This window comes from Poeciliopsis prolifica, unplaced genomic scaffold (assembly GCF_027474105.1).
Source record: "Poeciliopsis prolifica strain line A6 unplaced genomic scaffold, Auburn_PproV2 SCAFFOLD117, whole genome shotgun sequence".
Taxonomy (NCBI): domain Eukaryota; kingdom Metazoa; phylum Chordata; class Actinopteri; order Cyprinodontiformes; family Poeciliidae; genus Poeciliopsis; species Poeciliopsis prolifica.
Window position 1 is genome coordinate 33,444 of NW_026562492.1, and position 22,690 is coordinate 56,133.

General features: G+C 38.0%; 1 protein-coding gene across 1 annotated transcript; it reads right to left on the reverse strand.

Annotated features, from left to right (window-relative positions):
* Positions 1-1,826: 1,826 nt before the first annotated feature.
* strap (serine/threonine kinase receptor associated protein) lies at positions 1,827-18,236 on the reverse strand. The gene is made up of 9 exons (XM_055024231.1): positions 17,821-18,236; positions 16,115-16,250; positions 14,870-14,951; positions 10,541-10,613; positions 8,858-8,957; positions 8,568-8,705; positions 5,644-5,780; positions 3,920-4,069; positions 1,827-2,942 (listed from the first exon to the last, which is right to left on the reverse strand). Exons 1-9 carry the CDS (start codon positions 17,930-17,932, stop codon positions 2,881-2,883), a joined length of 990 nt encoding a protein of 329 aa, XP_054880206.1. The 5' UTR covers positions 17,933-18,236; the 3' UTR covers positions 1,827-2,880.
* Positions 18,237-22,690: the final 4,454 nt, after the last annotated feature.

The window sequence follows — 22,690 nt, forward strand, 5'->3', positions numbered from 1 at the left end:
GTTTTCCTGAAGAACATTGCGATATCGACTCAAATGAAAACAGTTTATATCTATGATCAACGTGAGTTGTTTTTCTCTTGTTTTTCTTAAAAGTAGAAACTCGGTGGCGACACGCCCACTTAAGATTTAGGTATGAGGGTTTTAAAAGGGTTTTGTAGACTAAAGAAAATCATTCTCTTTTTGTTAATTATGTGGCCGTATTAAAGATATGTTATTAAAGTGTTGAATAAGCCCTTTGATTTTGTGCTTTAGGGATATTTGTAGTTATTTTTCATCAGAACTCTGCAGTTGCAGAGGCCAACTAAACCAGAAACCAATTCAATGTTTTTGAAATAGTTTTGAAGCCAATTAAACTTGAATAGAACTTAAAAGTGCACTTTACTTTGATATCTGACTTTACTTGATCTGTGACATTAATGTGAATAACTTATTTGATTCCTGATGGAAACTTTATGGAATGTAGCTATGTGTTGTTCTGAATGTTTAGATGTTGGATAGCAGTTTAACTGCTTAAATACTCATTTTTGTTTGATGTATGAGCTCGTTTAGTTCAGGGTTTTTGGTTCAACATCAGGATGGCGGTAGGATGGAACTGAACCAAACTACTTCATTTTTTTCCGGCCTGTGTTTTTGTATTTTCCTTCCTCCCCCCTTGGATTGTGGATTTAAGCAATTGGATTATTGTTTGGTGAATAATTAATCACCCTATAAACAAGAACGGATTTGAGTGAGAGAAAGAAAAAGTCTTGGCTGTCATCGGGTTTTATTTATTTGTTTGTTTGTTGTCGTTTTCCTTGTTGGGTTTATTGGTTATATTTATAAGAAAACATTATTATTATTATTATTCAATACCTTCATAAATATACATTGAAATAGAGTAAATTTAGTTTCTGTCTGATGGTGTTTATTCACACACAGGCTCCTCAGCCGAATCTTTCTATTACCATATTTGCTAATATGGTAATATGGCTCACCTCGCCCTCATTAGGGTTACATACAGTACAGTCTTTACAGAAGTCTCACATTTGTGCTTAAAATATACTCATTTTTCATTGGTGTAATTCAAATTTTCTGAGACACTACATTTGGCTTTTCTTTACCAGTAAGTCATATTCACAGATAAAGTAAAATATAGAAACATTTTACTGTGTAACGAATAACTAAAAATAGCTGGCAATGCACAATTTAAATGAAATCATGTAGCATTGTCAATATGACACATATCACAGTTCTGTTTATAACGAGAAGAAAACTGCTACATTAATGTTTTACTGAGCACATGGGCATATGAAATTCTTTGTAAATATGTAAGCAATAATCATGTTGACAAAAAGACATTCCCTTCTATCAAAACTGTTTTAAACAATCATGGAGAAGCAGTGAATGCCAGTGGAAGGGATTCAGCCAAATTCATTCAGCTGCATTGATAAATCTACATGTTGTGAACTCACTTTGACAGTTAAAGTGCCCCCTATTGGTGAAAGTGGTGTATGTCTGCAACAGCAGCTTCTGGCAAACAAGGCAAGTCTCCAAAAGAACAAATGAATTGTATCCAACTGTGGCTTACACCCTGCTGCACTGTAATGACTGTTGTAGATTTGACATGTACTGATAAAGTAAATAAATCTGATATTTAGAATTCCCTTTTCCAAACAAACATTGCCCCTCAGCTAATGGACTGGCTTCCTGTCCAGGCGAAAACCATCTGTCTCTCTGGACTCTGGACACAGCCAGCAGCTCCCAAGACCTTGTCTTAAGTAGGTCATTAATGAAAAAAGGGTCAATTCAGGAAACATGTTTCCAGTTAAATGATCACTTACAGAACATGAGTTGTGGTAATTGGTTCATTGACGACATGAAGAACAACAGAAATGTCAGCTGAAGGGAAAAAATGACAGAACTCCATGTTTGTACCTCAACACTGAATGGTTGGTAGGATATTAGTGGACAGAAAACATCCTGGCAGAAACATGTCCAGGAGAACCGTATCACTGGAGGGTCAGTAAAGTTAAACTAGAACTACCACCCAACAATTCATTTTTTATGACTTTTGAAAAGTAGTATTTTGTATTTCTTTTCTTCCAAAAATATTAAGGCTAAAGTTTCAGACTCTACACCAACATACAGAGTTAAAACAAAGAAATAACCCATTTGACCTTGAACAAATTGTGTTGAAAATGCACAGATTAATAAAAAACAAACAATGGGCCGCATGGATTACTTACAAATAAAACCAAAGTTCATTTATTTTATACTGGACACAAATGAAAAAGCAACATGGAAAATCCAGTGACATTTCTTCCTTTTCCAGGTAATCACAAAACAATATTTTTCTTTCATTCCGACACGTTTTATGACTTAACCAGTAAAACACCAGCAAATACTCAAAGTCATCCTGTTTGGAGAAATGAAATCACCTCGCCTTCAGCACAAACTGTGCAACTACTTCTGGTATTTCTGTAACTATGAACTGAAAACAAATGCCTTGGTCCAGCTTCTTAAAAGCTTAATAGTGAAACCAAAACTGAGCCAAGCATCTTAACATTTGGGGGTTTTGCTGATAACAAGGAATTTAAAAGAAGTTGAGGTCTTCAGAACGTGGCTGATCAGAGGGAAAGCAGGCAGCAGTCAGACTCGACTCTCGGCTCTACTGTTTTCCTCTACGGTCAAACCTGTCCTTGGAGGACTTTAAAAAAGAAGAAAGGGTGTATCATTATTGGTCAATGACAAACAGAGCACTCAGAATACCAACATCAGTTCCCGGTGGATGGAGATGTTTTGGATTCTGTTCCTTGATGTGGCCTGGTAAAAGACACTGCAGCAACCCCGTGACGCTCACTGCCTCTTTGTTTCTCTCTTTCCTCAGCTGAGCCTCCATCCTCAGGCTTTGATCTCAGGGGTCGAGCTGTACAGCTGCTCAGAGTTCTCTGTTCCCAGGTCCTCTGAACACACAAAACCGCAACACGAGTAGTTAGACGTGCAGGAGCAAGGTTTTCCCTTGGTGAGCCATGTTAGCATTGCTTTTTTTTTTTTATCTATTGCATTTTTTAAATTCATAGTTGGTGATTAGATATTAATCTTCCAGTCTTCCAATAATGCAAAAACAACTGGTTATTTGATTTTCTTTCTCCCACTTTGGAGCTCTTGTCATGTAAGTGGCCACACCTGGTAATGCAATATGAACAACAGGCCTTTTTTGTTCGTTTTAAAGTTAGTTTTGTTATATGAATAGAAAATATAAATATATATTTTAATCTGTTCATCCTTTTTCACACTGAAAGAGAGAAATGCTTAGTATTTTAAATCAAATAAGTGGGGTACTGGTGGCTCAGTGGGTAGAGCAGGCGCACCGTGTCCAGAGGCTGTGGTCAACGCCATCCTCAGTTCGTTCAAAAATGCACTAGTGCCAAAACAATGTAGAAATTTAAATGATTAAATAAATAAAATCAAATAACCATTTGTTTCTTGTATAATATTACCATTTCCTACAAGGAAATTCAAACGACCAAAAGATACAGTGGTCGAAAGAGTTCACTCAGTTGTTTTTTCACTGAGTCAATGAATCAACTTATTTCATTATTGGTTTTCACATGGCCACTCCTGTGAGAAGCTCGGTCAATGCTACAATTAGAATGGAAGCCACTGCTGACATGCTCCTGATTGGATAAGCCAACTCAGTTTCTCTTATTCCCCTCATTGCCTCCCGTCTCTCTTGATCACTTGGGCAACCACAACTAGCGTTCCTATAAAACATCTCACCATGTGTGGAAAGAAGGAAAAGCAGTTGAGCTGTATGTAGTATATGAATGAAATAGACATCGTGGCAAGAGAATAGTTTTTGAATCAGATCATTGTAAGACTTGCTCCAATCCTACTGACGATGTGACAGAAATCTGTTAGTGATCAAAGTGAGAGTTACCAGGAAGAACACATTTCCACAGGCCATAGGTTTTCCCCACTGCCGTCTGCCACAGTCTGAGCGTGCCGTCCTCGGAGCCACTGGCGTACAGCTCCCCATCAGGACTGAAGCGCACACAGTGCACTGGACCAAAGTGGCCTTTATATGACTCTACAGAGAGGACATCACAGAAAGCTTGAAGCTAATTAACAACAATTAACCACATTAACTCTTGTAACATATGACAGGTGTAAAAAAAATATGAGATCAGCCTGGTTGACAACACTGAAGAGGTTTACACCATTTAAATTGTCTGGATGACAAAACTTCTGACTATAAATCACTGAATAACTTGGCACCAGAGGACATTAAAGGTCTGCTGTTGCTGTATCAACCTTCCAGACGTCTCAGGTCTTCTGGTTCTGCTCTGCATCCCCAGAACCAGAACCACACATGGAGAGCAGTATTCAGCATCTATGCACCACAAATCTGGAACAAACTTCCAAAAAACTGTAAAACAGCCAAAACACTGAACCTGTTAAGAGTTGCTTTTGATTGAAAACAACTGGAATATTGATGAATACATTTGACATGTACTTGCTTTATGATTTTGCTGATATTTGACAAAATGTAATGTATGTTGCTTGTAAGATAATTTGTGTGATATTATCAGGGTCGGCCCAAGGCATAAGCAACCTAAGCAGCCGCTTAGGGTCCCAGGGCCATCAAGGGGCCTCCCAGAAGAGCTGATTTTTTTTTTTAAAGTAACGATTTCTACGTCATTGTAATGACAAAAACACACAATTTCACTATGAGGGGATTTGTTTTTACAAATATCTTTGATAATGTATGAAGAAATGTTGCTAATTGTAGCAAGAAAGTCACAGAGCTGGCAACAGTGGGGTGAATAGTGCTAACTGCAAACGTACAGACCTGACCTGGTGGGTCGTCTGGCAGTCAAATCTCTCAATGCAGAGCAGAAGAGGACAGAGACTGATTTTTAAACCTTAGCTGACAAAAATAAGATCAGTGGATAAGATGGGCTTCAGATGTAAATATCGGCCAATCACAATTCCCCAAAATGAACTCAGAAATCGTCTGGCTGAAGAATGTATCCTATATTATACATGCATAAAATGCAAACAGCACCATCAGAGACGCAATGTTTATAGCAGGTGTGCGAATGATCTGATCATTTAACTGTTGATTCCAGAAATCTACATTGTTAGCAGAAATAGAGGGCCCCAAAACCAAATTTTACGTAGGGCCCATAGAGGCTTGGGCCGGCTCTGGATATTATAAAGCATTTGAACTGCATTGTTGCTGAAGTGTTATATATAAATAAACATGTCTTGGTCACTTAAAGCCAGCAAAGCTGGTACTGAATTAATCAGAACAAGAGAGTACATTTCTGATTTAAGAACAGGATTCCTTGTTAACATATGAAGAAACTGCAAAGTTCTTCTTCTTTATGTTAACCTTACCTACTTCCCTTTAAACCAGTTAACAGCTCTGAGACAGAATGTTTGAACTTTACATGTAAATATATATTTTGCCAAGGGATAACATCAGCATAGCATCCCCAAGGATTGTTCCTATTTAATTAGGTCATATGTTGAAATATTCTTAAGATGAAATAAAACTGCCTTCTTTCTGATCATTCAAAGAAGTTCCTCTGTATAATTCTCTGATCCCAACAATCATCTGGTTAATAACATGCAAATAAAAAGTTTTAGTACTCTTACCCAACTCTTCCTTAGTGCTATAGTCAAACTTGTATAACTTGAAGTCATCACCGCCAGCAACAAAGAAATCCTTTTCTGGATGGAGGGAGGCTGAGTTGATGGGAGCTGGTGCCTCCACCGTCTTAATAAGGTCCAAGCTTAACAACAAAAACCAGTGGTTAGAGCCCACAGGGATTATTTAGAGACAGCTGACAATTAGCTCAAATTACTATTCTATGTAGATTTTAATCATACATGAATTCACCAGCATTGATTTGTCAGTTCTGGTTCTAAAAACTAGACCAAGAAAAAAAATGCAGAAGTCAGAATGAACATCAACCTCTGAAAAATGCTGGAAGTTTACTCAACAGCAATACCAGTGGATTTTGACACCCGTGACAAAAACTTATATAGCAATATTAAATGACATACTTTAACTGGGCCTGACCTGTGCAGTGCGAGGCGCTATATTGTAATGATTCCTATAGCTGTTTGGCCATTAAACACAGAAGCAGCTGGTCAGCTGTTTTACAGTCTGAACTGGGCTGAATTTCACAGAATTAGCCGATACCTGTGAGAAGGGAGGCTATACAGTGTACTGTGATTTAGCTGCAGTTCCTACACCCACAGCTACCTGGCTAGGTGGAAGTGTGGCATTTTCCACACTTAGCTGTGCATCAGATCGGCTCCCTTCTCCACAAAGACAGAATAAACCAGTCAGCAAAAAAAAACATTGTGAATCACTGACGTCTTCTGAAACAATACATAAATAACTGGAAGCGTATTGCAAGGCTCAGGGCCTTCGATTTACACAAAACAGGAGAATATTTTCTGTCCGTTCTGTCAGCGCCGTATCCTTGCATATCCATGAAACCCAAGGATTAATACAACAATTACTCAGAAACAGAGAAGAATTTAACTGCTAAAGTCATGTCTACGAACTAACATTTAAATCAGTGGTTCATTGTTGGTAAATCAATGCACACCACACTGCAGGACAGGAGTTAACATTTGTTTGTAAATATTTATTTATTTATCAATTTAAATGAATAAATAAATATTTATTCATTTATGTTATAGTTTCCTTGATGCACTAAATGCATTGTGTGATTTTGTACATATTAATATGTGATGGATATATTTTTTATTTTGAAAAATAAAGATTTGTTTGGCCAACTACAATAAAAAAGCAGAATAGTTTTTATTGTATTATTGTGGAATATTGTCTGTTAGACTATAGGCATTTAAAAAATTTATTATGGCATCATTACTTGGTTACATGACGCATCCCAGGATTTCCCTCAGCGTATTATAACAGTGGTCCTCCAACCTTTTTATTACCGCAGGCCTGAAAAGACTTGTCAATATTGTCTTGGCCAGATTATCGCAGCCTGTGGGATTTTCCCTGACTGGGAGCGAGAACTCAGCCTGTTGAGTGTGACAGGTAGCCAATCAGAAAGCGCGGTGAAGTAAGAAACAGTTGACAAGGCAACTGAGAGTCAGGTGGACATCGGAGGTGATATGTGGAAATGTTCATTACTATATGTAAAGGTCATTATTATATACATTTACTATATGTCGTTATGTTTATTCATTTAAAAATGTTAACTACTAAAAAACTCACCTCCAAATCACAGAGCAGCAAATAGAGCGGCCGCTCCCGCCATCTTTTATCAAACGCCTTTTCTTTTTGTTATCGCTTAAAATGAGTCCACAAATTATCACTACTACTTCTACATCATCTGTGTTTGATTATTCTAAATTCGCGGATGGTATATCGGTGGTTTCACTGAATTTTCTTCTGGATGTTTGTGAGTGGAATTGGTTCGTGTGACTGGACACACGAACCGACCGAATCTGTTGGGACTTTTATCGGCTCTGTGGTCACAGAAGTTTGGAAAATCGGCCGATAATCCTTCAATCGTGCCGTGTGAACCAGACCTAAAACTCACAAGCTCTACTCCTCTCATCTCTTTCCGACCACTGCTAACGCACTCTGACTCTGGTCGTTATGGTAAAGTTTACATATCCCTTCAAAATAAGATACAGATGTGCCATAAAAACGCACATTTTACTTTCATGAAAATTTTAACTCACCATAACGACTAATGGAAGCCTTGAGCTTGTTTCTCTGCAAGAGACAGTCCCATCTGGGATTGATGAGAGACAATGACACCCAAAGTGTTGCTTATGCACAGTCTGTTTGGTCTCTACATGGCGAAGCAGTTTGAAGGCTTCATTCCCTCATCAGTGAGCCAGTCGCCACATATTATTTAGAGCGGGCTTGGAATGTGGGAATCACCTACCAGGGTAAATCATTCTTCTTTCTCTTCTCTGGGCTTTTTCCCCTTCGCAAAGAAACTTTCCAAAGACATCTGATCAGTTTCTTACTCATTCTCCTGCTTGTGGGATCAATGTTGGCATGCAAGACATCACAGAGAGGATCCAGCTCAAGGCTTTTCAAAATAAAAGCTCCTCCAGACTCAAATAATACATAAAACAGCAATATTTAATTATTTCTTGCGCGGCCCGATACCGGTACTCGGCCCGGGGGTTGAGGACGACTGTATTATAAGACTGGCAGGCCACCAGGCTTTGCTTGTGCCCCCACCAGGATTAACATTGTTTATTTATTTAAGTCTTTTTAAAATGTTTACATTTATTCAGGCTTTATAGTTAGTGTTCAGGTGTTAATCTTCCAATCTTTTAATAACACAAAATTATCAAGTTATATTCCCTAAATTTCTCTCAACTTTAAAAATTTTTTAGCTCAAAAATACAATGGGTCACTGGACGAATGACTGTCCTAGCACCCAATCAACACACTGTGAACGTTTTCAGGGGGAAACCTTGTCCCCCAACAGCACGCTGCTGCAGCTAGGACAAGAAACATCATGGATGTACTTGTGAAGCGTTAAGTGATCATGGTGAGAGGATAGCAGTACCTTAGAGCGTTGTAGAAAGCTATGGTCTTTCCATACGTTATCACAAGTATCTCCCCGTCAGCAAGATACTCCATGCTGCTCACAGACGTGTCAAATGTGAGAGTCTTCACTTCTTCCATGGATCTACTGTCCCAGAGCCTGGACACATACAGTTTCCAATGTCCAATTGTTTCTCAGTACTGAACTGTTTGACAGTTTAGCAGTCAATGTGCAACTGGAGTCTGTCTGAAATGCAAGTCTGACACCAAGCAACATGTAGCAGAGGAAGTCTGAGAAGACAAAATACAAACCTGACAGTTTTGTCTTCAGCAGCAGAGAGGATCTGACTGTCGTCATTGCACCACAGAGACTTCTTTATGGCTGAGCTGTGACCTGCTATTTCCTGAGGAGCTACAACACACAGAAACAGCCAGGTCAATGGTCAGCCTACCGAGCTTAACATCACTGCTGCTGCTACTTGCAGCAGGAAGCAATAGGTTTCATTTGCTGAGCTTTAGGTACGGATGTTTCTCTTCTGACATGAGCACAGTTGAAGGCATACAATTCTGCATTGTAGATGGCATGGTATATGGTAGTTTGCAATGATCCTTTGCTAGGCTGCAGGTCTAAACGGCTCCTGATGTGCTGGGCATCATAGGGTACATGTTCAGCCTGAGCCCGAAACTGTCGAAGACCTGTGTGGAATCGCTACCAGACACTAAACATCATAAAGACCTCGGCAGCTATGGGCCGGTGGCCTGACTTCACATCTGATGAAGACTATCAACAGGCTGGTGTTCAGCCATTTAAGCCCCCTGGTGACGTCCTAATGAAAGCTTGAATACCAGCCTGGTCTCGAGATGAATGACTCCATCATCTAACTCCTGCACCGAGGCCAGGGCACTGAAAGATTTTTCTTGGTATTGCATGTCTGTCAATAGTCTGGTTTTTTTTAATGCAAAAATAGACATTATGTTAACCTTTCATTGCCTTCCTTTGCCATCCCACTCAATTCTAATCTCTTCACAGTTCAGTCTGGACTTTCACCCGCTGTAGTGGATTCCAAAACTAACATTTCTACAATCAGTGAACAAAAGGAGAAGTTATGTACACTGACATTGATTTTCTGTTCTGTTTTAGAATTATAGTCTGCCTGTAGTTTTGGCAATAGCAGCAAAGGAAGTGAATGAAGCTGTATAGTCTGTGTTGGTCACGCTTCCAAATATTGAATTAACATTAACAGCCATCCTGTTCAGCTCGGCGTTTCTCTTGGCAATGGAGGATGGTTTTTAATGAGTCGGGTTTCAGAATCTTCAGAACGCCATCTGCCTTCTTCTGCTGTCATACGCTCGGCAGATTACAGTTCTAGCCAAATGACTGCCTTGTACGTCAGTAACTTGACACAAAACATCACAGGACAATTAAATATCACGAGCCAATCAGATGTGAGAACAAAAGTGTGACTCAACATACAATAAAAAGATTTGCTGAATAAAGAAAAAGAAAAAAAGAACTTGTAATGTTTAAATTTATTATTTTGAAATTTAAAAGCTTGGAATTTACTTTGAGTGTTTGGTTTGTCAGCCTTGCTCACGTTTTGGATCTCATGAACAATCTCATGTAAATCAGGGTTTAGATAACTCCTTTCTCCACTGAAAGGATGCGTTTGATTTGCTAGCCAGGGACATTTTGTAATTAGTTAAAACTATTCAGCTGTAGCTTTATTCCAATGACCACAGAGAAGTCTCCCAAAATAAACACTGTAATAAAGCACTAGTTTAAACTATTGAGCCATCTAGCTAGTCAAAATAAAGACACTGTAGTTACTAAGAAGTTCTAAATTTTCAATCATTATGTCAAGTCTCACCCTTTATTTTGGATTATCTAACACACGTTGGAACACTTTGTACTGTTTGGACTTTTCAACCCATAAAAATCAAGGCTGCCTCTTTGCAAGAGAAGCAGCAAAGAAGGATGGTCTCCATATTTCTTACCAGCATCAGGTTTGCTAAGATCGTAGATGCGCAGCAGCTTATCATTTCCTCCAGTCAGCAGACAATTGCTATCCTGAAGAAAAGACGCAGGTCATTTAATGGACACAGTAGTTTACCTCAGGTCTGTCACATGCAAGTAAAACAGAGGGCTGTTTGACAAAAGTAGGATTAAGAGATAAGATACAAAGGGTAACAGAATAAGAGACAAAGCCAGGCTTCACATAGCATCAGTTTATCCTGACTATCGGTTTCATAAAGACCAAACCAGACTGAGGAGGTGCAGCTATGTGGAGCCCAAGCAAACAGAAAGGGCTGGGGACGGAACACTGCCAGTCTCACACCTTATTTGAAAATGGGACCATTGCACTCCGGAAATGAAGAGGGCGCTCTTTCCTGCATTATTCGTGGTCTCCCGTTTTAATTTTCTTTTGAAATTTATGACATGTCGTCATCTTTAGGAAGAATTTTCACTCTCAGCATGTATTTGAATTTCTCTCTTGTAACTACTTCAGCGCAGCTCAGTTTTTAACACATTCTGTAAATTTCTGGGTACTTCTAAATCTGCTCCTTAGTCGCATCTTTTCAGGTTTGGTACTGCCTCTAATGGTGTGGGGGTGGTAGCACAACTAATAGAATTACATTACTAAATGTGAATACCACAAAGTCTTTATTATTTAATATTAATTCTGGCATTACTGAAATCGTAAAAAATAAATTGTCTAATAAAACATCTGAGCTAATTAAAATGACATGGACAACACCTTTATACATCGTAAATAATATCTATACATCTCCATCAATTATAGGGGGAACAAAAGAAATTGTAAAATACCATTTACAATGTATACCTGAGAAACTTAATTGAGCAAAAGTCAATACCACACAAACACATTAGGTTTGCAGAAGAACAACAATTCTGGTTGTTACAACCAGGGTTGTTAGACAAATACAAGGAAATATTCACATTTTTGCTTCTATGGTGCCATTTGTTATTCTAAGACACTTTTTGGTGGTAGAGTCCTATATACAGAAAAAAATAAGATGAAACTATTTAATCTATCAAGGCGGAAATTTTCCTTCAACTCTTTGCCCACAATTGAAAGTATTCTTAAAAGTTTGTCTGTTAGCCTGCAGCTCACATGACCAAAACAGCTGAGGAGATGAAAAGTTAAAACACTCAACATTGTGTTGTACACAAGCTTGTTTGGGTAACCCCAAGATCACTGGGTCTTCTTAAAAGATAGAGACACTGACAACAGTTCTTAAAAATACAGCCAGTGTTTTCAGCAAATTTGAGCCGACTGTCCAGGAATGACCTGAGGTATTTAAAATCAGCCACAGTTTTAACAAGTTGGCCATCGAGAGAAACTGGAACCACTTTCAGGTCTTATGTCGTTTAATTAGCTCTTTAAGAAAATGAAAAAGCATGTTTTGTGAGGGAATTTATTCTTTTCGGTTCCAGTAATGCCAGAATGAATAATAAAGACTTGGTGGTATTCTGATTTAGTAATGTAATTAGATTAGTTGTGTTTCCACTGTCTCACCTCTAGATGCAGTAGCAGGGATGTGACTAAGGAACAGATTTAGAAGTGCACAGAAAGCTTCAGAATTTATTAAAAACTGAGCTGTGCTGAGTAAATAAAAGAGAAAAGTTCAAATACATGCTGAGAGCAAAACTCCTTCCTAAAGATAAAGGTATGTCACAGATTTCAAAAGAAAATAAAAATGGGAGGCTGCGGATCACATAAGAAACAGCGCAAAATTCACTTCCAATGTACAATGGTCCCATTTCCAAATAAGGTATGAGACTGACAGTGGTCCGTCCCGGCCCCTTTGCGTTTGCTGCAGCGAGGTCCTTCTCATGTGGAGTCAGGCTGAAGTAATTCAGGTGAATGCGTGTCCACAGACTTCTTCAACAGACCAATGAAATCGATCACAGAGTCACTGATGCTATGCCGATGGTAGTTAAACTTCGTACGGCATATCTCACACTAAACATCTTTAGATGGAGGATTATTATGAACTGAAACACATCATACTAAAGAAAGGAATGCTGCTACTATAGCAGATTGATTAAATGCGTAATTAGCCCGAAATATACATTTCCAAACATTACAACATCATAATCACATCTGTCATTTATCACATTAAACAGCGTTAACGTTATAAATGAACAGTGGAAGTCAATATTATCACAAGCATGAATCTGACAGTGTATTCATTCACAATGGTGCAAAAGGTGGCTATGCACTGTATGCATCGCATCGGGGCGCTGCACTAGAGGGGGCGCAAAAGCAATGTTTTTTATTTATTTTTTTATTATTGTCAGCATTTTATGTACTTAACCGCTGTTTGTGTATAATATGATCAATAACAGAGGAACAACACTGATTAGGTGCCCTTCCCTCTCATACAGCTAGCTTGGCCAACATCCCTTCGAGAAAGTGCTGAGGCGCATTTTTTTCCTTTTAAATTTGAATTGTGTTAGTGCACTTGGCAACAGGGAGCTAAAGATGGGTGGCAGAAAACAATTCCAGAGCACAAAACAGAAAATGGAAGAGGGGGAGGAAGAAAGATGTGGAGATGAAGAAAAGCTTTTCAAAGTGGTTGAAAGACAGAATGTGAGTGATGTCAGTGCATCAGCAAGAGAGTTGTAAATGTTCAGGTTAGCTTAAGCTAGGCTACAATGACAGGAGATGGTTGTTGTTTCCGCTCCGTATTGAACCAACGGGACGCGATTTAGTCATTATTGCAATAGATGTCTGATAGACACACATATCACACACATCTCAACAATAAGTGTAATAATAATGACCAAAACAAAACAGGGGAATATTTATCGTTGGTGGTCCTGAATAGGACCCACCTCTCTATCCTCAAACCCCCACTAACCGACACTGTTGTCACGGTTGCTAAGAGATGGACTGCGCAGCCGGCTGCGGTGAGCTGCTGTCAACCCGCATCTTTTTAAAATGTTCATGTTATACTACACTACATTAGAAGTAAAACCTCCAGTAAAAATACAGATTCCAGGCTAAATAGTGACAGTGAAGTTTAAATGGGGCATTAAAAAAATATGTCTGCAATATTCAGTGACACACAGCGGGTTGTTTGATACCAGATAGAATGGGCCAGGAGAGGAACACCTGACCCGTCAGAACCTAAAGAGCTAGACATCAGTATCTTCATCCCTCAGTCATTTCCTGAGACCAAAAATAATATAAATGTCAATTTAAAGAACAAATCATACAAAAAGATTAATAAATTAATTAATAAATATTTTGAAGGTGACGTGTTCACATCCACCTCAAAAATGTGTTGTTGTGCCCCTGTTGATTCATATTAATCTATTTTGTTCCACGTGTTATAATTATGTGGAACAACCATGCCTACAGGTCAAAATTAAATATGAGCACTTTTTGCAGTATCTGGGAACGGATAAGATGTTGACTACAATGTGAAAATTATTTGTACTAGTAACTTAGAAAGTCTCTACCTATAAAGCCTTTAATTAGTTTCACCTACAGTCAACGTCCTGTTTGAGTTGTGATGAATGCTTTAGTTTTAAAGGGACAATTTGTTTTTTAACTAGCATAGACGCAACTTAGCAACAATCAAAAGACAGCGGTTGTAATGGATCTTATAGCAGCAGTCACTTTGACAGAGACAAAATGTATGTTTATGATTTAGATAAGTAGCTTTTTGAAAAATATTCTGCGATTTAAGATGTGCATGTGTTTAATTATATGCCAAAAATACAGTTAATTAAGTTGTCAATGTTATTTTAAGTTAAAACACCAGTTTATAATCAGTGTGACCGCTGACTGAATAGGTAAGGATCCAGGATTAACCAAGCTTGGCTGTTAGCTTGGTCCGGAGCAGACAAGCTGCCATCGGAATCTAGGCTTAATTAGGCCAGAAGATCCAGAAAATCCCGGCTTAATCCACTATCCTGGTTTTGTGAAACAGTCCTCTGGTGAGCAGTGTGTGGGCAGAAAATTGTCATGGAAAAATAAGACATTATCCTTTAGAAAACATCCCATGACCTTAGACAGACCAGAACACTAGTAATGAATGCACCTTTCAAGGATTACAGGAAGTCAATGCTGTTCAAAAAGAACTAAAGAGTGGGTTAACCATTATGCAAAATATTTTATATTTCTATTTAAAAAAAAAAATTCTAAAAACATACTATAGGTGAATTTGCAACTACATCATTACAGCCCTTTACCCATGCAGGGTTTTTTTTAAGTCTGTGTTTTTAAGGCTATATTGCAGGTTGCAATATATGATAGCAGTAACAACACACAGATACAAAACTGAACTAACCTGAGTAAAGCTGACAGACTTGACGATATGTTTGTGTGCCAGTGAGAGGACCTCGTCTCCGCTTACAGCATCCCAAACCTTCCTGCAAAACCACAGAGGAAGTGGTTAGGTCCCAAGATTCACTTCAAAATAAAACCACAAAGCCTTTCTGGATAAGTGTTTCCACAGCATGATGTTGCCACCACCATGTGGAGAGGATTTAAAGTCCATTTTAATCTAATCAACAAATTTTGCTGCGTTTCCTACAAACCTTGTAGGAAACACAAGCTTTGAAAACTGCAAATAGGACTTTTAAAGACTGGATCTGTGGAGAGCATTTTACAGATTTTCCCACCAGAGTAATTATCTTCCTTCAGTTGGTCGCCTTTGGCTGCTCTTCTGATGTGCTTTATTACTTTTACACAATACACAGGACTGTCCAAATAAAAGTTTCATCTGAGAAATTTTATTTGTAGAAAAAAACTTAAGTATTGAGCATTTTCCTCATGATTATAAGCCTGGGAGGCCACCAGGCTTTACTTCACCCCCACCAGGCTATGTGTCAGTTATTTTATACAACAGGAACAGTGACAGTAAAGACAGATTAAGCTAGGTCTATAGTAGATGTATTGAAGAGGGCGCTGTCCCTAAACCTGCCTGTTGGCTTCACATGATATCATTTCAAAATTTACACCTGCTTATGTACCTCTGAATTTTTGTGACTTTGAACTATTTTTAACACAACATGATGGGCTGTTGGTGGACTGCCGCAACACTTCTACCACCAGGGTTAGCAGGTTTTCTGGGGAAAACACTGCTATTTAATTCATTTTAGGGTGGAGGAAATCAGAAATATGGTTTCTCCAAATTCTGAGAATGTCCTTCTTCACTGACATCTACCTTGAAATGACATTCTAGCAGTTTAGTTGGTTTGATAAGTGCACCAACCAACCATTTTTTTTGATTAAGCTGATTACTGCTGAGTAATCAGCAGGCCAATCACTCTTTTATTCCAGGAAAGAAACATGTTGAATCTGGTCGGCTAGTGTCAAGACCACATGTTTTGAAAATCTGTGAAGACTTCAGAAGTTGTGAAAAGTGTGTCCAGCTTTAACTCCAACTGACCCATAAACACCAACAACAAACATTTTAGAAGTGCCTCAAAAATCTCCCTTTGAACAAAAAAACAAAACAAGAACAGTGAGTCAGCTACACACAACTCAGCTACTTTGTTGAATCCAGACAATAAAGACTTCCCCCACTCACGCTGTGAAGTCAGCAGCAGCGGTGGCTGCCTTGGTGGCGTCAGTGTTCAAAGTGGCTCCCCAGACAGCACCTTTGTGACCCAGAAACGTTCCAATCCAGTCCCCTGTGTCTCCCTGGCGCAACATGGGCTTGCCATCTGACAGTGAGAACAAAAATAAACAAGAAAAGGGTTGAAAGACAGAATTATTAACCAATAGTCTTGAGCTATAGGTTAATAACCAACTAAGCTGAACCTTAGTTGGTTAGTATTCTTAGCTCTTAACGCAGTAAATTCCTGCTACTTAATAAAGTCAATAAAGTAGCAGGAGTTCATAATTATTTCTATACAGTTTAATTCAGTTGTAAGCTTGTCAAAATAAACAATCACATAAGAAATCAAAATGAGCACAATGCTTCTATTCTGATTAATATCTTTTGAAGGGTGATTCTGTTTACAGAGAGATAATACAATTTAGTTATGGTTTCAGTTGTGTGTGCTTTTTATTTCCTTTATATTTATTGTTATTGGTTGTTGCTTTTATTTTGGATATTTCAAATATTGTCCAGTTCTAGAGTCAAGTGTTCCTTAAAATGAAAATGATTATTCGTTTTTGAGAGAAACCTTGCATTTTCAATATATTTAAAAGATATATCATCCAGCAAAATGTGTGACTGTGATAGACCTATTTGTTTCAGTTTAGTTATACAACACAAACTCACAGGCCACTAAAATAAGCATATCATTTCATTCACTCACATAAATGCAAACATGAAAATACACTGAACAACACCAGATGATCAAGGTTAACCTTGAAGCTTCTCTTCACTAAGTTCAAGTCCAGTTTAATTTTTCAGAAGAAAAAACTGTCTTTAATGTCCCAAGCTCAACATGAGCTATAAAGCAGTGTTAAAACATTTATACTCATAATTTGGATTTTACATATTTATTTTATCTTGAGATATGTTTAAATTTAAGCTTGTTGAACCTCTTACCACTTTTGTAGTAAGTTACCTGTTTTAATTCTGCTTCAAATAAAGAACTTTGTTTATTAGACAACAAATAATTAGCTCATTATTTACAAGTCAACATTACCTTTAAACATAGACTAAAATTTTATAAAACTGTTGTTTAGGAGATTTTTAAAGTTTGTTTTTAATTTAATCTAGAGCCCTGAAAATATTTATTTAATGGAATAAAATAATTATTCACAAATTACACTTGCTGAATCTCCAGGGTTTTTATAATTCTGCTTCATAGGTACACATAGGTGAACCTACGATGAAAATTACAGCCCTCTCCCTTCTTTTTGCACGGAGGAAAACTAAAAAATACGGTGATGTATCAAATACTTATTTTTCCTCCTGTATATCAAATTCTTAAAGGAATGTCCCGTTAATCAATGGGAAAGTTCAACCATTTCCTGAATCTGAACATTTAGTCAACAGGTAGAGGGAGAAGGCGAAGGGTAGAGATAACTCTTGGAAACGGGATACAACCTGAAACTGTTAGTAAAAATACACAAACCACAAACCTTAGACAAACAGCAAGTTTAGGTTAATTAAAAACATACATTTTAGACATACAAAACTATAATTTGAATAAATGCAAGCTAAAAAAAATGGACTGTTGTGAAATAAGGCACGCAGCACACTCTGACATCAAGCTTGATTTCATTCATCAGATTGGAGAACTGCTTAGTAAACAGGACCTTTTAAACAAGCCTCACCTTTGCAGGCGCTGATGAGAAAGTATCCATAGGGAGTAATTCCACTGAAGGCCAGGTCAACTACAGGCCGGGTGTGCCCGGAGCAGGTAAGAGGCGTCTGTCTCATTGCCATGGTCTTCCAGCCGGACACGAGAAATCTCGCTCAAGGAAAGGAAACGTTAAGATATGGCTAACTAGCAAGCTAGCAAGATGTATAGAAAAATGGGCGAGTAGAAACACAAAACTACAAAAAAGCGAATGATTAGTTGGTACTTTTATGTTGACAGCTGCTTAAAGACAAACTACAAATAGTTAAGGATTAAGGATTAATCAATGTAAACGTCCCACCAAAAGAATGACTGCCGTGCTAATAGCTACAACACTGCAACTAACTAGCAACGTGCAACGCGGATACACTGCCGTAGCGATGAAATAGCCCGGTGTGCCCCGTCAGAAGCGACAGGGTTAAAACTTCCTTCCGGTAACATGTTTTTCAAATTAAACCTCTCGTGAATGATACTGTGAACAATTTAATTTCACTCACTTCTGATGGTTTTCAGCGAGTTCAACCAGTTAAATACATTAACATGAACTGAAATTAGTCGGTTAAACAGATAGCTTTTGAAAAATCAGATGTGAAATGTAATTAAAAATAAGATGTTTTCTTAGTTAAAAAAACAACAACAACAAAGCAATTTATTAACTCATTTTTATTTACATAGCCTTAGTCTTAGTCATTACAAAAGTATTTTTACTTTGATAGCCGGTCGAACCGGAAATGTCCTTTTATTTTGAAAGATGCTAGTTTTGGGGTGCGCTGGCTTGAACAATAATAATGGCTTTACAAAAGAGCAAAATTAATATCAAACATGTTTTGAATTGAAACAATATAATATGCCAGGGTGTTAAATAGCAAACATTCATAGATTTAGAAAACAAACAAAAAATAAAAATAAAGAAAAGTAGGTACACCTATCAATTATTTTAATGGTGTTACTATTTTTGGATGTTTAAGTGTTGTAATATATTATTTGAATAAATCTTTGAATATTTAGAAGGAAGGTTTGTTACTTCATTTTTTTTATTCATGCATATGATATTTTACAATTAATGAATTTAGCTTGTGATAAGAATTAAAAAGAGGAATAACTTGATTTAGCTCGTTAATTAATTCTTTGTCCCGAATTCCTGTGTCTGTGTAAGTGTGCAGAGAGAAAAGAGCAATCATACGACGTCAGACTTCAGATATTCAGAGTTTTATCCAGAGAAATTCAATGCAAAGAATGTTTACAATAAGCATCTCACCTAGATTATCAAAAGTCCAAGACATTACAAAACAGAGACAAAGAACTGAGTAAAAAAAGACAGAAGATGCATCCTCCGGGAAACTCTCACTCAGCACAAAGAGATTCCAACTTCTGCTGTGAAACGAACCATTTTTTATAGACTGCGTATTCTCCTCATTTAAATATATGTATTAGGAGGTGTGTTCTTTTCCTTTGTGTGGGCTGTCTTAATGTTAATTTTATTACCTCCTGCTAAAGAGCCCCAAAGGCAGATATATGGCAAACCCTTCTCGTACCAGCCGCTGTCCAGTTTGATATATGATTGCAGCTGCAGCTATCTGTGCCTCAAAATGTTTCCACAAGAAAGTAGTTTGTATTTTTAACCAAGCTTGCACACAATGTAATGCTAAATAATGACTATAAGTTTGGATCTAATAAGTAACTAATTAAAAACATGCTTAAAGAAATATAGTTAATTCTAATATAGATAAAATTATTTATAAAAAGTTTTAAGATCCTAGTGAACTTTTGAACCATGCTCAGGAATTTGTTAATTGCCTGGCAGACAGACTCCCCATCTAAAGAGATTCAAGGAGTCTAAGACTGCTTTCTGATTAGGAATTTCTGTAAGTTCTGAGAGTCACCAGCTGTCCCAGTTTGGATCTGTATCTAAGTTTATCTTAACCTAAAAGTTAACTTATGTACTATTGTGCTACTTTAAAATTCTTATTTCAACACTTGTTAGTATAAGAGAAGAATCCAAACAACATACTTGTATAAGTGAGGGGGAAGTTGGCGACAATGTTTTGTGAAATAAATGTGCAAATGTCTTTCCAGAAAATACATGAGACAGAGCTCTTAAAATTTTTTTATATAGAATAAGCGGTTTGTGTCAATGTTTGTTTATCATTGCAGAAAAAATTTGCAAGGATTGTCTTAAAAGATACTTTGACTTTGATAATGTCCTGCAGAACAAGACATTACCTCTCCGGATCACAACAAGAAAATTGACAAAAAACAGAAATATGAAACACAGCGGTCCTAATTCGAACCTCAGACTGATCCCCTGCCTAAAGGAACCTCAGACTGAAAACCTTTTTTCAGTCTGAGGTTAGGGTTAGGTTTTTTCGTGTGGACAAACCCCAAGACAGAGGGGCAAAAAAGCTTTTAATATTTTAGAAAATTTTGGTTTAACACAACATGTCAAACAAGCAACACACACTCAAGGACACACACTGGACTGGTTATCAGTAAGGGTGTGAAATTTATGTCTCAATCGCCCTGTCAGATCACTTTGCTGTTATCTATGAAAGTTCTTTATTCTTTGACCCGCTTGGACAAACAGCTGCTGTCACAAAACGTTCTTTTACAGAAAACAAGCATTTAATCAAATCTACTCTTCCTCCTCACCCTTAAGCTGTAATGATGTAGATAAGTTGGTAGATGATTTTCAGTCTAAAGTTTCATATAACATTGATTCTATTGGCCCAATTAAAGTAAAGGTTGTGTCTGGTAGGAAGAAATCTCCATGGAGAAAAGCACAAACAGTTGTGAGTACATAACTGTTTGTCGCAGGGCAAAACCAAAATGGCGTAAAAACTCAACTTCACGTTCATAATGACATCTATAAAGAAAGACTACGTAACTATCACTAACACTAAAACATGCAAGGGAGGCTTTCTTTGCAGATGTTATTAACAAAAACATGAACAATGCTGGAGCTTTATTTGCAACAGTTGACAGGCTCACAAACCCTCCTGTGACGTTACCACATGAATCCAATCTAATGCTGATGGAACAAGTTTTCCAGCTTCTTTTCAGAGAAAATTCAAAAAAATCAGAGGATTAATCTGCACATCAACTCTAAAGCCAGAACCATTGCTGTACCAAAACAAAACAAATACAGGAAAAATGACCCATTTTCAACTACTTCATTATAAAACCCTAGAAGAAATTATAAGTCAATTAAGTTCAAGCTCCTGCTGTCTGGATGTCCTACCCACACATGTCTTTAAGAAAGTCCTGCCTGTTATTGCAACTGATCTGATCCAAATTGTAACTCATCACTCACATCAGGCGTTTTCCCCCAGGCCTTGAAAACGGCAGTTATTAAACCACTGTTAAAAAAGAACAATCTGGACAAATCACTACTGCAGAATTACAGGCCGATCTCTGACCTCTGACCTCCCATTCATCAGCAAAGTTATTGAAAAAACTGTGAAAACAATTAAATTGTTTCCTCATGATGACCAACTGCTTTGACACTTTCCAGTCTGGTTTTTGTGCTCACCACAGCACGGAGACTGGCCTAGTCAAAGTATTCAATGATATTCATATAAATACGGACTGTGGGAGAACCACAGTGCTGATTCTGTTGGACCTCAGTGCAGCTTTTGACATTTTACTGAATCGACTGGAGAGTTGGGTTGGACTCTCTGGTTCGGTGCTCGACTGGTTGAATCTTACATAAAGAACAGGAATTTCTTTGTTTCAATTGGAAACTTCTCATCAAAGAGGTCAAAGGTCACATGTGGGATACCCCAAGGTTCAATTCTAGGACCCCTCTTATTCAATAATTATATTCTCCCACTAGCTCAGGTTATAACAGGAAATAATATTAGCCACCATAACTATGTGTGACCCGACCGAGGGGCAGGGTTCCTTTTATTTATAGGACGCACCAGAACACTGATTAAAATATAATAGTTTATTAAACAATTTCTTTAAAACACTTCTCTTTTTAAAAACACATTTCAGGCATACTACTTGGTCCCTGGAAGGGGAAGGGATTCTGTGAAATAAAGACAATTTAAATCATTCCAAAAGAAATAAATGAACAAACAAAACATGCCATGCAAAAAAAAGAAAACAAAAGAATAATAGATCCAATAACAAATAAGCACGGACTGCAAACAAACAAAACACTTTAAACAATGGAATAATTGCTGATGTCCGATTTCAGAAGCCGCTCACAACAGGGACGAAGGAGTCACGCCCACATATCCAGAATAGCAGCAGGTTCCGTTCTGAACTGCTCACACCACACTGACAGGACAAGACAGCAGAGCGTCCAAAGCGCTGCAATGCCCACAGCACTCCGGTGCCCAGGAGTGGAAGCACAGTTTCCCAGAGAGGAAGCGGACCAACAAGTGAGGACTAGATGGAAGCCACACGCCGCAACAATCTCCAGCTGCAACCGCCAATGCCACACCAGCAAAAACATTGGATTTCCAGTAAGCCGATCAAACCCACAGGCCACTCAGCCAGCCAGCATGTAGCAGGGGAGACAAAGACACACACACCTTGCAGCGGCCTGCCTGGCTATAAAGGCACCTGCCCCGCCCACCAATCAACAGTGAGCTTCTCGTTGCACCTGGTATGCAGAGTGAGGAGGGTGAAACACCATGCCACCACATATGCAGATCATACACAGCTCTACATTTTGATGTCACCAGGTGACCTTTGACCCCATCCAATCACTGAATAAATGCTTAGAACAGATAAATGTGTGGATGTGCCAAAACTTTCTCCAGCTGAACAAAAACAAAACTGAAGTCATTATTTTTGGACCTAAAGAGGAACGATCTAAAGTCAATGCACAGCTT

Coding starts and splice junctions, on each gene's coding strand:
- strap (XM_055024231.1), bottom strand. CDS start 17,932: ATGGCAATGAGACAGACGCCTCTTACCTGCTCCGGGCACACCCGGCCT. Junction 16,251..17,820: donor TCTCATCAGCGCCTGCAAAG/GTGAGGCTTGTT, acceptor TCTCACTGTCAG/ATGGCAAGCCCATGTTGCGC. Junction 8,958..10,540: donor TCTTAGCAAACCTGATGCTG/GTAAGAAATATG, acceptor TGTGTGTTGTAG/CTCCTCAGGAAATAGCAGGT.